General features: G+C 46.3%; 1 protein-coding gene across 1 annotated transcript in view; it reads right to left on the bottom strand.

Annotated features, from left to right (window-relative positions):
* Positions 1-17216, bottom strand: part of CCDC149 (coiled-coil domain containing 149) — a 100463-nt gene extending 83247 nt beyond the window's left edge. Inside the window, exon 1 of the mRNA XM_079773641.1 lies at positions 16810-17216. Within this exon, the coding sequence (XP_079629767.1) occupies positions 16810-16857 (48 nt within the window). The 5' untranslated portion in view covers positions 16858-17216. The remainder of the gene's footprint in view (positions 1-16809) is intronic.
* Positions 17217-18219: the final 1003 nt, after the last annotated feature.

Here is an 18219-nt window from a genome sequence, read left to right as displayed (position 1 = left end):
TCCAGAGACAGAGAAGCATGGATCAGACTGTTAAATCTCAGAAAGAAGGCAGGGGGTGGGTGGTGGTAAGGGGGAGAGATCAACCAAAGGACTTGTATGCATGCATATAAGCATAACCAATGGACACAGACACTAGGGGGGGGTGAGGGCACGAGCTGGGGGATGGGAGGGCAATGAGGGGATAAGGACACATATGTAATACCTTAATCAATAAAGAATAAAAAAATAAGAAAAAGATGAAGTTAACGAATGGGAAGAAGTCACACCCTAAATTTGCTGTCCTGTAAAAACCTTTGTACCATGTGTGAGGCTGCAGGATGCCCTGTTCAGCACACGGAGTGGTCAGCAGGAAGTTCACCATGACACACGTGCACTCAAAGAAGCAAGCGAGCCAGGGAGGGCACAAGCAGGCCTTGCACACACACACACACACACACACACACACACACACACACACACACACAAACACACACACACAAAACAGGAAAATCTCCAGTCACTGGGCCTGCACCCTGTTGCAGAGCTAAATAGAACTCTGATCAGATGACTGGGCCTCCTGATGGTGGGGAACAATACAATCAGTATTTCTAAGACATGCTCAAAGCCCAACAAATGGCTAGCTTGTCAATACTTGGACTCTATGCTGCCATTATGACTGATGATTGTGAGGATAATGACAATGAGCTAGCGACATGGAGGCTGTTCACTCCTTATTGCTGAGTAGGCAAGAGAATAAAAACAGCATACACTGACAGAGTCAGAATATGGTTACCTGGGGGAGGGGTGACTGGGAAAGGACATGCAGAACCTCTGGGGAGCTGGGAATGCTCTGGATCTGGATCTAGGCGGTGGTTACACGGACGCACACACGTGTAAAACAGCATTGAGCTTTCACTGTGTTCAGTGACAGTACGTATGTGAGCCTCCATACAAATAAAAACATAAAATGGCTTATGATATAAACTCAGTTTTAGAAATAAAGCCATGAGAAAATGAAAGATTATGCACAAAAATATTAACAGCAGTCAGCTCTGAGTACTGAAATAATTTTTCCCTTTTAAATGTATCTATAGTTTCTACATTTAGGGGGTGCAGTGAATTCATATTACTTGGATGTTTCAAATTAAATCCACTATGACCCAAGACTTTATCATCTCCAGGTACTACCTTTGGCTACTCACTTTTCTTCCCCAACCTGTCCCCATTCACAGATTCAGTCCATCACAGGCAGGGTCCTCACAGCTACCTAAGGAACCCCTGTGCTGGGGGTGAAGCAGGAGGGAGCGTGGCAGTGGGTGAATCCTTGGCACTGTTAGACTCTCTCACAACGGGGCTGGGTCACCCCGGTCTGCCTACAAAGGCAGAGGTGGTGTCCTGATGGTTCTTCAAGATATGGTCTCATCCACAGGTCTCCCGACACCACTTTCGCTCAACTTCCAGCCCATATAGAAGTCTGGGCAGGAATCTGAAACTGGACCCCAAAAGTCTCTCTTTCAGCTCAAGGTCTCGGGTTTAGAGCTGGGCTGGCTGATGTGAGTGGCAGAGGGTCTGCACCCAAGGCTCCCGGCGGGAAACACACCTATCTGACTTGAAGTTAAAAGGCTGAGCTCCATACACTCGCTTCTTGCCCAGAGACCATAAAGGAGGGCGCTGACTTTCCATGTATTTGCTTATTAGGTGAGGACCCTACCCCTGCTCATCCTAACTGGCAAGGAGGTCATGGGGATTAGATTAGGAATGCAGAGGAAGGTGGCAATATCCTGCTGCACTTTGCATTCCAACTTTTAGCAAAGTGCCTGGGACATAGTCTTCAGTATCAGGGGAAGAAAGTCAAAGGTAAGGAGTTGTCTTTATTATTTCTCATGAAGAGACAATGAGCATAGGAATCAAAGAAATTACACAATTTCTTTGCACAGAGTCAACGCGGGGTGGTAGATGACCTTGGAGCAAGGTAGTTCAGAGCACAGTTCAGGGCTGGCATGTGCCAGACCCACATAATACAGATCAGAGCCCATCATAAAAAGCAGCTCTTTACAACCAAACGACTTCCCACCCGAAGCTTCTGCCTGACTCTTTCCAAGCAATATATCTGATGCCATAAAATTCCAGTTTGGAAGAAAAGAAGGAAAAGAAGGGAGGGAGGGAAGCAAGGAGAGAGGAATGGCCTTCTAGTAAATTCATAAATCCCTTAGAACGTATTAAAAGGAGATCTGACTTACTACCTTGAAAAGATCTCAATCTTTTGAAACTCAGAAGATCTGTGAGATCAAATGGATGTAAGAAGACTTTGGAGAAAGAAACAGAGGAGAATGGTGTTCTGACCAAAATAAATAGATACCATTGTTTTCAACTCAAGCGTTAACTGAGAACTCAATAGGTTTGTCATCCCTTTTAAATTCGTTCACTACACACAGGACTGTGCACTGGGCACAGTGGGCGATTCACAGATGAATCAGCCCTTTCCTGCTTGGAGTAACTCTCAGCTGGAGGCGAGGCAGAACATAAATGATTTCAGCATACGGCGGCCAGGGAGACACAGGTCACGGAGGCGTGCTTCGATGCTATGGGATCGCAGAAGGCAAGGGAGCTTTCAGTTGGGGGGCAAGGTGGTCATGACTAAGCAAGCATTCCAGACAGAGGGCACAACCTGAGCCAAGGCCAAGTACGTGGAAACCCAAGGTGGTCCCGTCTGCCAGGAGCATGGAACATGTGAAAAGGAGAAATACAAAACAAGGTTGGAACGTTTGGTTCAGATGAAAGTAAGAAAGGCCTTCGATGACAACAGAGTCTGAACCAAAGTGAGAGCCAACAGGAATGATGGAAGTCTTTGAACAAGGAAGGGTCAGGTCCGGAGTTTTATGGGCAGGCTGGGAAGGTAGAGGGAGATGCAGGAGGCAGGAAGCTGATTGAGGCACCTGCAAGAACCCAGGGGGAGAGGGATAACTGTTAGCTGTGTCTTTTCCTGAGCATTGCCTTCCGCTTAAGAGGAGGCTTGTTCAAGACTCCAACAAACAAGGAAAGTGAAGTAGTCAGCAGATGGCTAACAACCAGAGAGGGGTGCAAATGGGAAGGGCAGATCCATCGGGGCAGAAGATTGGATTGGGGGACAGCAAGAGGGGTGTGATAAAAGGTGAATAAGGGGAGAGCAGAAGAGACCGGGGGGGGGGGGGGGGGGGGCGGGATCGATTGAGTAGCTACAACCGTGCTGAAAGGTCTGGCAACAAAGGAGACTGTCGGGAAAGAAGAGAAGGTGAGCGAGTGACCCTGACAGAACTCACCAGGCTGGAGCAAATTAAAAAGCAAATTGGACCTGGCTAGGAGAAGGGAGTCCCATGCCTGCCACCTCCAATATTGCCTTGGTCATGGGTCTGCAGATGGCAGAGCCAGCAGATCCGTCAATCTGTGCCCCATCAATATGAATTTTCAATGGCATCATCTTGACAGCCGGCAGCTGACACATCACCTCTCTCTGCAGAAGCATCTTTGAAGACCTGGAAGGGTTTTCTTAAAGCCCAGGCAAGGCAAGGATAGGACCACCACCTCGGCTGTAGTGGGTTGGTGACTTTAAACCCCATTTTCACATCACCCCATTGTATCCTCATCTTAAATGAGACACACAAGGCAGATACTGTTATCCTCACTGGATAAAGTCCAGAGAAACTGGAGCCTGGAGAAGTCAGGAGATTTTCCCACGACCATGTAGCTGCCTAGTGGTACAGCTTGATGACATGTGACCCACTGAAGCCTGAGCCAGGATCCTTTCCTTCTCTCTAAAATCAGAGAGAGAGAGAGAGAGAGAGAGAGAGAGAGAGAGAGAGAGACAGAGAGAGAGACAGAGAGACAGAGAGACAGAGAGAGACAGAGAAAGAGAAAACATCACACTGGGATCAAACCTGAAACCCAGGTATGTGCCCTGACCGGAATCCAAATGACAACCCTTCAGTGCATGGAATGATGCTCTAACCAACTAAGCCACACAGGCTAGGGCTGAAGCTCATCATTCTAGAATTCCTCTTTCCTACCCAACACAGGTGGTCACAGTCCGGTCTCTGAGGAGCTCAGTAACTTGTGCTGGACTTAAGATGCACACACAGGGAAGGTGCTTTCCTTTCTTAGGGAGCATGTAAGTGCTGTGTGAGCAGTTGGAACCTTGCCTGTAAAGGGGAACAGGATGAAGAGCTCACTTCAACCTTGGGAGACTTTGTGAGGGGTGTGGGCTTCTAGTCCACCTCAGGGAAGAAGTGGAAGGCACACCTGCACGAGGCCAGGGCGTGAAAATAAGATGGAAGCCAGAAAGCATGACAGATCAGTTTGGCTGGAACAGCTCATTTATGAGCGGAGCAGTGAGACATAGGCTAGGAAGGTCAAGGCCAGTTTGAGGAGGGCTTTGAATGCCAGTAATGGGGAGCCATGGGAGGCTTCTGAACAAGAGAACCTGGTGACAGTGTTTTGTTTTCTTAAGGTGACCCTATAGGTTAGTTGTGTAGAAGGCAGACGGGCTTGAAGAAGATCTGGAACCCTGCACATAATTAGGATGTGTGGTGATTCAAAACCTGATTTTCTGAAAGTCAGTCCCATAGGACACTTAACCATTGCTCACGGCTATTTGCCAATTCTTCATCAGATCAAACACTGCTGCTTCTAGCCCTTATATAATAACACAGTAGCTTTTTAAACTTTTAATAATCTAGTTAATATTCTATCAAGCATCACTGTTTCAACAAGTACTCTTTTTCAGTGTCTCTTAATAGCTGAGTATTGTAATTATTTTCCTCAGATGTTTTGTTTTCTCTTAATTTTGTATTTCTTAAATTATAATGATTACACTTTGTGCTGAACATATTAAAATAAATACTTTGAAATAATTTCTTTTAAAAAAAGATGTGTGTTACAATAAAATAGCATAACATAATGAAAACAGAGTAGAATAGGAGAGGTGAAATGAAAATGGGAAGATTTCAAAATAAAAAATTAACCAAAGGTTTGTGTTCCTTAGGGACCGAGTGTCCCCTACCACTGGTGCCACGTTACCTGATGGGCGAGAGATGCAGATTCTCCACTAAGCAAAGTCCTCCGCCATGAGGTACCCAAGGCCCCAGTGTGGTCTTATTGTTGGAAAACCAGGCAGTGAGAAAGAAATGTCATTTGCTCTAGTCATTTTCATTCAAGGGCTAGCCAAAGTCTTCTTCTAATCTTCAGCCAATTATTTTACTCAATGTGAGAGTCAGTAAATTAATTTTTAACATAGTAAGAGTATAAGTTGTCAATTTTAGAAGCACATGTGCGAATTCCCCTGCACGGGAGAGAACATGAATCCTATCAGATAAAAATAGCAGTTGTGCTCACTTTCCCCTACATGCTAATTTTAATAAACTTACTCCGAAATCATCTGCCTCTGTGAGGAGAGCTGTTCATCAAAAATGCGCCCAGTAAGCACTAAGCTTGCTCATCGGAGTTCTAGCGCTCCCAGGAGACTGAACAATGCAGAGTTCTAAACGGAACTCCTCCTCCTCTCAGCAGACTCCGCCTTCTGTTGGACCCAGCATCCCCACTCTCTAGCCACCCAATCAGGGGTCATCTTGGACTCTCTATTTCATATTCCAATCCAGTTGGCTATGAATCATGAAGGGGTCATCCTTTAAATTCTTTCTTATTGCCATCCCTTTTTTTCTATTCCCACTGATGCTGTATCCACGTCATTCATTCAAGCACCCAAGCATTCATATAGTCTACATGTATTGAGCACCTACAAAGGGCAAGGTACACCACTAAATGTTAAGGTCACAAATGAATAACATGTGGTCACTACTTTCAAGGAGTTCTAGATCTTTTGGATCCAGTAGCAAGAGAGACAAGTCAAGGGTTAGTTCAAAAACCATGTAAGTGGAATGATCTAGATGCAATAGGAATATTTGGGAATGTTGATGGGGACAGAAAAACTAGATTATTGATCTCTCATCTTATCCTTCCCTGATTCCTGGCTAAGTTACCAAATTAGTCTTTATTTGTCAAATGAAGGCTTGCTGATGATAAAGGCTTAGTGATTATTGAGTTCAGTGAAAACAACTCTTTCCCAAGTATTCCCATCAACTTGTATTCCAGCTAGAACAGCATACAGTGCCTCTCTGCTACTAGCCACCCTTCTGTCTTGCTTTGGAAGTCTTTCACCGTCTGGCCCATCCTGGCTAGCCAACCTTAATGTCTGCTATACCTCAACCCACTGGTTTCTGTCTTTATCTGGAGGATTTCCTCAGAGGTCAACCACCAGCCCAGTGTCACACCTGTTTCCTGTCATGACTGCCCATACCCTCTTCAAACCAAAGGGAAGGACACAGTTCAAGTTCCACTTCTTCTAAGAAGCTTTCTCCCATTTCATAAAGCCTCACCAAATGCCTACATATGTGTCTAAGATGTATTATTCACTGTTGCATACCGTTTTTTCATTTAATAACATTATTAGTATAAGTAATACTTTGAAATATTAACTGATACCCTATCTATCAATCCATCTTGCCTCTATTTCCTGAAACCCCCATGCTGTTTCTCCCCACATACTCCTGTCCCTTTTTAGAAGTTCAAGGAAAGGGAGAGGCATGACTCCCTTTTTAGAAGCCAGACATTCTGACTTTGTGTTCCAAAGAGGGGAGTGCCCAGCAGAACACAGGAAACAAAGTGACTGGCTTTTCCGTTTTGAGAGCCTGGTCCTGAAGACATCAGGGCATAGACGAGTCTCCCCACTAGCTCCCTTCCCCATGATCCCTCCACACACACAAAAGACTAAAAAAGATTTCTAAGTTGGAAAAGGGGAAAAATCAGAGTGCAAGAAAGGATAAACACTGAGCTTTGCCCAGTCAGTGTGGGGTGGGGAGAAGGGAGTGAGGCCTGGGGGACTGAGGTGGGGGCATGGCTAGTTATGATGGAAACCTGATGAGTTGAGGAACTGGACAGGTAAAGAGTAAAGTCTCTATAGTGATAGCTGTCTTGAATATCCTTTTCTCCCTTTAAAAGAAAATAGATTTCTCTATGTAAATTAGGGGCATAATTTACATAGAGAAAAATTCACCCTTTTTAGATGTACCGTTCTATAAATTTTCATAAACCTGTACAGTCTTGTAGCCATTCCCACAATCAAGGCAGAGAATATGGCCATCATTCCCCAAAGTTCCTGCGTGTTCCTCTGTAGTTGATCCACTCACCCCTCTCCCAGGCTCCAGCAAAGATCAATTTGGTTTTTGTCTTTTTTGTTCTACCTTTTAAAGGATTTCATATAAATGGAATCTTACAGTAGGAACATTTGAATCTCTGGCTTCTTTCAGTTACCAAGTGTTTTTAAGAATCATCAACTTTTTTCATGGATCAGTAGTCTGTTCCACCTTAACACTGAGCAGGATTCTGTTAAAGGATGGAGCACAGTTCATCTGCTCACCCATTAATTGGGATTATTTCCAGTTTTCAGCAATTATAAATAAGACCTCTCTAAGCATTCACATACAAGTTTTTGTCTGAACATGTGTCTTCATTTCTCCTGGGTCAATACCTAGGAGTAGGATTGCTGGGTTGTTTGGTTAAGTGTATGTATGACTTGATGAGAAACTGCAAAACTGTTTTCAAAAGTGGGTATACCCTTTTCTATTCCTCCAGCCATGTCTGGGACTTCCCATGTGCCTCATGCTTGTCAGCACTTGGTTTGTCCATTTTTCATGTTGTTTTTCCATTCTAATAGGTGTGTCTCGGCATCTTGTGGTTTTCATTTACATTTCCCTAATGGCTGATGATGCTGAATATCTGTTCATATGCTTATTTGCCAGGCAAATCTCTTGCTGAGTGCACCTTCTGTTAACGCTTCTGCCCATTTTTAAAATCGGTTGTTTGTTTTTTTATTATTGAGTTGTGAGAGTTCTTTATATATTCTGGATATATGCTACGTGTTCTGCACACATTTTCTTCGAGTCTTTGGCTTGTCTTTACAGGATCTTTTAAAAAATAGAAGTTTTTAATTTCGGTAAAGTCCAATTTATCCTTTTTTTTTTTTCTCTTATCCTTGGGGATTTCTGTGTCCTATATGCCCTTCTTACTTTTTAACCTCCCAAATTTTGAAAGATCATCTTAGATAATGATAAGAGTAACTGTCCCTAATTTAAGTTAGGCATGTCCAGCTAAAGACTGCCATCCCTAGGCTCCCTTGCAGCTAGCAATGGCCACATGGCTATGCTCAGACCAATGGGATGTGAGCAGAAGTGATTTGTACAGCTCTGAAGACATCCTTAATTAAAGAAAAGTCCTTTGTTCTGAACTCTCCGCACTCTCTTTCTCTCTCTCCCTGTCCTCCCCATGGGCTGGGACAAAACCACAGCAACAACCCAGCTTTAACCATACAGTTGAGGACCAACCCCTAAGACACAGTGAAGTAACAAGATGTGAGAAAACCTTGAGTTCTCAAATGACCCATGAAGCAGGACTGCTCTCCCAGCCTGGGCCACCACATTGTGACATGAAAGTCATCCACATATATACCTGATTTAAAATAATATGTTGGGGGGTGAGTTGCGGGGGATAGGTATCTTTGGTATAGTGGCCTAGACTTTACCCTAATAAAAATACCCTTCCTTCCTCAGACTATTCCAAAAAATTCAAGTGGAAGGAACACTTCCAAGCTCCTTCTATGAAGCCAGCATCACCCTAATACCAAAACCAGATAAAGACAACACAATGAAAGAGAATTACAGACCAATATCCCTCATGAACATAGATGCCAAAATCCTCAACAAAATTCTAGCAAATCGGCTCCAGCAGTACATCAGAAAGATCATACACCATGACCAAGTAGGATTTATCCCAGGAATGCAAGGATGGTACAATATCCGCAAATCAATAAACGTGATACATCACATAAACAAATTGAAAGATAAAAATCACATAGTCATATCAATTGATGCAGAAAAAGCATTTGACAAAATCCAACACCCTTTCTTGATAAAAACTCTCAACAAGGTGGGAATAGATGGCTCATACCTCAACATAATAAAAGCTATATATGATAAACCCACAGCAAACATCATACTCAATGGACAAAAACTAAAAACATTTCCCCTAAGAACAGGAACAAAACAGGGATGCCCACTCTCACCACTCCTGTTTGACATAGTACTGGAAGTATTAGCCATTGCAATTAGACAAGAAGAAGAAATAAAAGGCATCCAAATTGGAAAAGAACAAGTAAAGCTGTCTTTATTTGCAGACGACATGATATTGTACATAAAAAATCCGAAAGACTCCGTCAAAAAACTAATAGATTTAATAAATGAATTCGGCAATGTAGCAGGATACAAAATTAACGCCAAGAAATCTATGGCCTTTCTATACACCAATAGTGAACTTACAGACAGAGAGACTAAAAAGGCAATCCCATTTACCATCGCGCCAAAAAAATTAAGATACCTAGGAATAAACTTAACTAAGGAGGTAAAAGACCTATACACGGAAAACTACAGGACACTGAAAAAAGAGATAGAGGAAGACGTAAACAGATGGAAGAACATACCATGTTCATGGATTGGTAGAAATAACATCATTAAAATGTCCATACTACCCAAAGCAATCTATAGATTCAATGCACTCCCCATTAAAATACCAACGGCATATTTCACAGACCTTGAAAGAACTCTCCAAAAATTCATCTGGAATAAAAAAAGACCCCGAATAGCCACAGCAATCCTGAGAAAGAAGAATAAAGTAGGAGGGATCTCAATACCAGATTTCAAGCTGTATTACAAAGCCACTGTTCTCAAAACAGCCTGGTACTGGCACAAGAACAGACATATAGATCAATGGAACAGAATAGAGAATCCAGATATCGACCCAAACCACTATGCTCAATTAATATTTGACAAAGGAGGCATGAACATACAATGGAATAAAGACAGTCTCTTCAATAAATGGTGTTGGGAAAATTGGACAGATACATGCAAAAAAATGAAGCTTGATCACCAACTTACGCCATACACAAAAATAAACTCAAAATGGATACAGGACTTAAACATAAGACGGGAAACCATAAAAATACTAGAGCAATCCACAGGCAGCAAAATCTCAGACATATGCCAAAAGAAATTCTTCACTGACACTGCTCCTAGGGCAGTGGAAGCTAAAGAGAAAATTAACAAATGGGACTACATAAAAATAAAAAGCTTTTTCACAGCAAAAGAAACCATCAACAAAACAACAAGAAGGCCCACTACATGGGAGAACATATTTGCAAATGGCATCACTGATAAAGGTTTAATCTCCAACATCTACAGGCAGCTTATGCAACTTAATAAAAGGAAGATAAATGATCCAATAAAAAAATGGGCAACAGACCTAAATAGAATCTTTTCAAAAGAAGACAGAAGGAAGGCCAAGAGACACATGAAAACATGCTCAACGTCACTAATTATCCGAGAGATGCAAATCAAAACAACAATGCGGTACCATCTTACACCTGTCAGAATGGCTATCATCAACAAATCAACAAACGACAAGTGTTGGCGAGGATGCGGAGAAAAAGGAACCCTCGTGCACTGCTGGTGGGAATGCAGATTGGTGCAGCCACTGTGGAGAACAGTATGGAGTTTCCTCAAAAAACTGAAAATGGAACTCCCATTTGACCCAGTAATCCCACTCCTGGGAATATATCCGAAGAAACTAGAAACACCAATCAGAAAGGATATATGCACCCCTATGTTCATAGCAGCACAATTCACCATAGCTAAGATTTGGAAACAGCCTAGGTGCCCGTCAGCAGATGACTGGATCAGAAAACTGTGGTACATCTACACAATGGAATACTATGCTGCCATAAAAAAGAAGGAATTCTCATCATTTGCAGCAACCTGGATGGAATTGGAGAACATTATGTTAAGTGAAATAAGTCAGTCAATGAAAGAAAAATACCACATGATCTCACTCATTTATGGATAATAAAGAACATTATAAAATTGAACAAAAAGATAGATACAGAGACAGTAAAGCATCAAACAGACTGTCAAATTACAGGGGGAAGGTTAGGGAGAGATGGGGGAGATAAGAGATCAATCAAAGGACTTGTATGCATGCATATAAGCATAACCAATGGACGCAAAACTCTGGGGGGTGAGGGCATATATGGGAGTGGGGTGGGGGGGGCAATGGCAAGATATGTACACATATAATACCTTAATAAAAAAAATTGGAAAAAAAAAAAAGAAAAAAAAAATACCCTTCTTTCTTAGGAACTACAAAGTAACCCCATTATCTCAGAACCCTGCCTGGTATTGTGTGGTGCATCTATGTAGACAAGGGCACAATAATTTTCCAAAGGTTTTCAGCTCAGGAGTAATTTGGGGGCAACAGAATATGACCTTGGGCAAGAGCTCAAAGTCCCCCATGCCCAGAACAGTGAAGGCACTACACCAACTTGTTCTTCGTTCACCCAAAGCCATGTGGGTGTGGTACAGACAAAGGGCCAGAGAGGCCCAAGAGGGAACAAGGGAGGACACCACAGTGACATCCAGTGACCAATAATCAGAAACTAGACTGAAATGAGGAGAGTGTGGCTCAACAAAAATAGCCCTCCCACTGGTTGATTGGTTGAGCATTGCCCCGTCATCCCATGCATCGAGAGGTTCAATTCTGGGTCAGGCATGCCTGGGTTTTGGACTCCCCCAGTAAGGGATGTGCAGGAGGCAGCCAATCAATGTCTTTCTTTCTTTCTCTCTCTCTCTCTCTCTCTCTCTCTCTCTCTCTCTCTCTCTCTCTCCCCCTCCCTCCCTCCCTCCTTCCCTCCCTCTCCCTGCATCTCTCTCTAAAATAAATAAAAACATATTTTTAAAAATAGCCCTTCACCCCATTACCACTGCCAATGACTGAGCACTACTTGAGCCCCCTAGAACTTAAATACAAGTTCAAGGAAAGGGAGAGGCATGACTCCAATCCAGATTACATTTCCACCACCCTCACAGTGTGAATTTGTAATCAAAATTAAGGTGTTATAGCAAAATAAAGAAGTTTTCATTTTGTGAACACCTGAATTTGTGTCCTGAGGTTCATGCTTATTGTACCAGTGATCCCTAAACACTTTCTACCAGGCGGAAAGCTAAGCACTAACAGGGTTATTTAATTTGAGCCTCACAATTATAGCACCTATGAGGTAAGTACTTTATTATCCTATTTAAAGATGAGAGAACGAGGCTCAGAGAAGTTGCACAGCGTGGTGATTCTCTCAACATCCAGTCCCCTTCTTCTGGCAAACAGCCTCGAATGTCTCAGCCCTCTCTCAGTCCATGTGGTCTGAGCAGGGCCCCAGGCACAACTCCAGGCCTAAGACAATCACATCACTACACTCCTGAGTGATTTCTCCCGGGGAAGGCAAATTATCTAAGTGAGTTCAAATGGAGTGACTCCTGGGACTTTATAGGATCTACGACATAAGAGTTTCTGGCTTCTCCTCTGGACTTGAACTTGAGAGGCTGGGAGGCTGAGACTGAAGGTGGTAAGCAAGCAGACCCAAAGATGGAGAGGAAGCATCTGCTTGAGCGCCGAATCCAGCTGTGCCCAAAGTCACGCCTATTGTAGTCACATCAGCTGTGTTAGTTGGCTAAGGCTGCCACAACAAAGTGCCAAAAGCTGGTGTCTTGAAACAACAGAAGCGAATTCTCTGATATTCTTGGGAGTTGGAAGTCCAAAATCAAGGTGTCAGCAGGGCCATGCTCCTTCATAAAGCTCGAGGGGGGAATTCTTTCTTGCCTCTTCCTGGTTTCTGGTAGTGGCCAGCGATCGTGGCATTCTTTGGCTTTGAGTTGCGTAACTCCAGTCTCTTACCTGTTATCACATGGCCTTCTTTTCTCTGTGACTTCACCTTGTCTTCCCTTTGTGCAATTTTGTGTCACATTTCCCTCTTCTTATTATAAGAATGTTGGTCGTTGGATTAGGAGCCCACTCTAATGACCTCACCTTAACTTGATTACATCTTCAAAGACTCTATTTCCAAATAAGGTGACATTCACAGATACATATCTTCTTGGGGACACAATTTGACCCACAACATCAGCCAAAAAAATTCCCTCTAATATGAACCACTTTGGGTTGGGTTTTTGATCATTTGCATCAAGAAACAGCTAGAGTCCTGGCCAGGTGGCTCAGCTGGTTGGAAAGTCATCCCATATACCATAAGGTTGCGGGTTCAATTCCTGGTCAGGGCACATACCTAAGCTGTGAGTTTCATCACGGGTTGGGACGTATACGGGAGGCAACTAATCAATGTTGTGCTCTCATATCGATGTTCCTCTTCCTCTCACCTTTCCTCTCTCAAATCAATAAACACATCCTCAGGTGAGAATAAAAAGAAAAAGAAAGAGGTAGAGCCAAAACTCACCACCCCAGATCTCAGTCAACAACTGAGACAGATAGCTATGCCCTTAATCACAGAGCCAGACTCTACGCCTCTTCAAAACTCCTCTCTTCAAAGTCAGTGGCTATCCTTGGGGCAGAGGCCCAGGGTTAACTGTCTTCCATCTGCCTACCAGTCACTGCATACAACACAGTCAAGGAACACAAGAGTGATTGCTATCTAATTAATTAACCAAAATTTATTAGCCATGGTTTATCATAGGGCAGTAGGCTGAAAGATGGCCAGGATTTTTATCTAGGAAATAAAAAGTTATTGATTGCCCGCACAGCTGCCTTTCAAGATCTTCCCTTGATTTTGAGAGATCACCTCAGGTGGTGATAAGGAGAACATGTCCCCCTCCCCAGACATTTAATTTTCAAAATAGACTATCAGCCATGCCCCTTTCACACGCATGGCCACGTTTACTCCAGGGCCTGTGAGAAGGCTGTCATTTCAGCTTGTTATACTGAAAAGATGAAAGTAAAACTGATGTCTGTAGAATCATTTTAAATGAAAACTGCTTCCTAGAGGCAAGCTAAGGAAGCAAACTGATTGAAAGAGAGCACAGGCTCTGGGCAGGCAGGGTACTGGCATGCAGACCCCGCGTGAGAGGGAGACACCAGACTTCTGCAGAAATAGGTGTGTGTCAAAAAGCCGTCTTCATATGAGCTCCCTCTGGGTGTGTCTCAGTCTTCCCACAGCCTTTCCCCTTGTAGCTCTATGGCTCAACTCTCTCTTCTCTTATAAGGAAGGACATCGCTCAGATTAAGGCCCACTGTAAATCTAGGATATCATCCTGAGATCCTAAACTTGATTATATCTGCAAAGACCCTATTTCCAAATAAGTTCACCTTCATGGGGGGTGGAAGGGGAGGGACAGCAGTTAGATGTATCCATTGGAGGGCGGGGAGGGAGATTTCAATCCACTACAGATCTGCGGTGAGACTCAAAATATTGCATTTTCCCCAAAATACAAAATGACTCTTTGCACTCTTTGCTCCTAAAATGACTCTGATGCAGGTGATCTATAGACCATAGTCTGCAAAACATTTAATCCAGTTGCTGAGGATTCAAAAATGAACAAGACATGGACCCCTCCTTTGGAGAACCTACTGTCTAGTGCAGCGCTCGCCAACCTTTCAGACCTCACAGACCACCAGTGGTCCGCAGGCCACCGGTTGGCGACCGCAGGTCTAGGGGAAGATACAGACAGATGCACAGATGATTAAAATACACAGTGTGGCCTAGTGATGCCAAGCTCCGGAGTCAGAAAAACCAGGGATCCAACTCTGCACCTCTGGCTGTGAGGCTCCAAGCAAGTTCTAAGCCTGTCTGAGCCACAGTCTCCTCATCCATGAAATCAGAAATAATTTCTCCCTCACACCACTATGAGAACGGGCCATGTAAAATGCTTACGATCAAAGATGGACCCAAATCGTCATTAGCTATTGTGAAGGCAGGAAGCATTTTGCATTCATTTTCACATCCCCCAGCCCATCCATATCCTAAACCTTTAATAAATGCTTGTGGAAGGGAAGAAAGCGTAAGTCTGGGATAGGCAAGACATGTCCTGGATCTCAACTTATTCTGCAAGCATTTTCTGAGCACCTTCTGTGTATGGTGCTCCATGTAGGCCACTGGAAGAAAGCCAAATAAAACACACAGCCTAGCAGGGGGGCACTAGATTACAACGCAGTACACCTCCTTCCTTTGGTTTTCCAAACTTCATATTCCATTCTTTTGTATTTTCTTAGGATTAGAAGAGTTTGGGAAGGCCCCTCCCAAACTATACCATATGCTCCAGGAGTCCTGTGATGGCAAGAAGGGTCCTCTCTTCGCCACTGAATCCCAAGGACCTGGCAATGAACCTGACTCCTACGAGGCCTCCGGTGAGCATCTGTGGGGGTGGTGACTATTCTGCTGCTATTTCAGAGTCCAACACTGGACTTCTATGAAGAACCACCTCCAGCCTCCTGGACTGCTGGGTCTGATTCTTTTTTTTTTTTTCTTTCTTTTTTTAAAAAATATATTTTACTGATTTTTTACAGAGAGGAAGTGAGAGGGATAAAGTTAGAAACATCTATGAGAAACATCGATCAGCTGCCTCTTGCACACCCCCCACTGGGGAATGTGCCCGCAACCAAGGTACATGCCCTTGACCGGAAATCGAACCCGGGACCCCTGAGTCCGCAGGCCGACGCTCTATCCCCAGAGCCACACCGGTCAGGCCTGGGTCTGATTCTTGATGGGCCAAGAGAACAGATGCCCAGAGGATCTATTCCTTGACATAAAGCCTGAAAAGTTGGGGGAGATGGGGACAGGCTGCAATACAATGTATCATAATTCTGTACAGTTCGGAGTTTCCAATGACTAGACCAAGAGTAAACAAATTAAACTGCGGAAGAAGCTCTGACATCTCCTTCCTCTTCGGAACTGCAATGCTTTGCACGCATGAGACTTTAAGGACTGTTCCCGGCTGACTTGGAGGCCCAGATGTTTAGAAGGGAAAGTCATGGCGCTGCCTGTGTGCACGGGAATAAGGAAAAGAAGCCCCTGCGCCTCGGGGACGGAGGCTAATTCTCAGGAGGGAGAGAAGAGCACGTTTCTGGCGGATGGTCAGCCTGCCTAGGTGACAAGGGTGACTGCATCACTGGACCAGCAACCTGTGGGAAGGAGACCTCAGCAAGCCCTCTCAGCGGGAGAGGTCAGGTAGCCCCTCTCGAGTCAAAAGCTCTTAGGGTGGACGGAGGAGGAAATTGGATAAGAGTCCAAAAACACTGACCCAGCGGTGATTATGACAAAACAGCGGGGCGTGGTGTTCTCTGCTCCCACAAACCCAGTGACTCTGCACCTGTTTCATTTAGTGGGCCCACAGTCCACCCATGTGGACTTAATGGAGTGATGCATGGATGGAGGCTAACGAGGACCCTGAACTCCCCCACCCAAAGCTCCATTGCAGGTAATGCCACCTGGCCCAGGGTTGCCCCAGGGCCCGGATTTCCCTGGCACCACCTTCCCACTTCAGCACCGGGCGTCCAATCGCTGGGCTCCAAAACAGTGGCTACTAGGAAGGCAGGTGGGGCTTGGCGCCCTCTCCTCCCTCCCGGATCCGGGCTCCACGCTCCAATCCGGGGCCCAGCCCAGCGGAGGGAAGGCCCCTCCCCAAGGGCTGTCACCAGATGGCGGGGAGCAAAGTGGCCCCGGGCTAGACCGGGAAGAGCGGAGGAGCGGAGGGGCAGCGCACCTGGCGGGGCGCGCAGGGCCGGGCGCGGGGGCCTCCGGTGCACGTCCCCCCCCCGCTCCGTGCGCGCGTCCCCGCCCGGCTCGGCCATCCCGGGGGGCACGGCCCGGGACTGGGGGCCGCTCGCCCGGCCCTTCCCGCCTGGCCGGCGCCGCGGCCTCACCTCGCTCACCAGCCCCTGCCAGTCGCTCTCGGTCCGGTCGCCGTTCATGGCCTCCTGCTGCAGGCGCGGGCGGGCTACACCGGCGCCGTCCTCCGCCTCCTCCTCCTCCTGCGCCGCCGCCTCCGCCTCCACCTCCGCCTCCACCTTCCGCACCGCCGCCGCCGTCGCCACCGCCCGGCCCCGCGAGGGCCTGGAGCCTCGAGCCGCTGCGCCGCCGCCTCCTGCGGCCGCCCGCGCTGTCGCCTCCACGTCAGCCTCGGCGGGAGGAAGGGGAGGAGGAGCCGGGCCCGGGCGGCCGCAGCCACAGCCCCGCCGGCCCGCCCGGCGCAGCCCGGACCCCGCCGGCCGCCCCCGGCCCGCCCCGGGCTCTAGGGAAGGGGCGGCCGGGTCTTTGCCCGGAGGTAACCCCTGACCCCAGCACTACCGCTCTGCAGAGCAGGAGGAGGGCTGGGCCGGCACCTGTGTGTCTCCCACAAGAAGCGCATCCCCCAACCCTGCCCTTTCCCCACCACCATCAGGCCCCTGCTGTGGACTGGAAGCCCCACCCGGGCTGGGCTCTGCTCTCTGATGTAAAGCACATTCTACAAGGAGTTGTCGAACATCTGAATGAATGAACCACGTGTTCTATATTTAACATTGTTTTCCAAGCTACTAAGGTTTATTTGTATTTATTTCTTAAATGACCAGCTGTCATAAATAGAAAGAACATGTAACAGTGAACAGTAAAGTGATATTGAATTCTAAATAGGTCCAGAAGCTCAGCGTGATGCTTAACACTTGGCAGGAGAGGGGTTAAGACGCATCCCCGACAAACTGAGACTTCCCCTAAGAGGAAGGACTGCAAGCCGATGGCAGGGCAGGTGAGTCTCACAGGAGTTTGGCATTCGAGGTGCTTTCCCTGCGCCACCTAAACCCCTCTCTCGGACCATCCCCAACAATGAGCCTTCCATACCTGCACAGCCCTGCCTGCCTGTGGAGATGAGCAGGTAGGTTGAGAGAAGCTGTGAACCCATTTTACAGGTGTAAAGCACCACAGCCAATATTTATTTACTAGAGGCCCGGTGCATGAAATTCGTGCACAGGTGGGGGGTTCCCTCAGCCCGACCTGCACCCTCTCCAATCCGGGAGCCCTCAGGGGATGTCCTACTGATGGCTTAGGCCCACTCCCCGTGGTTCTCTGCTCTCTGTGGGGCCTGCCTGCTCCACACCACCGCGATGGGCAAGCAGGCCCTGCTGTCTGCTGTCAATCTGCACGGCCGGACCCGCCTGCTGCACTGCCCACCCTGGCTCCCCGGGCCCTGCAGCAGCCACAGCCACTGCAGGTCTGGCCCTGCCTCTCTCTCCAGCCCTTGAAGCAGCCTCAGCGGCTGCTGACCACACCCTCCCCCAGCGCGGAGGCCCCTGCCACCC

The sequence above is a fragment of the Cnephaeus nilssonii genome, assembly GCF_951640355.1.
Source record: "Cnephaeus nilssonii genome assembly, chromosome: 1".
NCBI lineage: Eukaryota > Metazoa > Chordata > Mammalia > Chiroptera > Vespertilionidae > Cnephaeus > Cnephaeus nilssonii.
The sequence above is the reverse complement of the archived record's forward strand: the minus strand, read 5'-3'. Positions and strand labels throughout refer to the sequence as shown.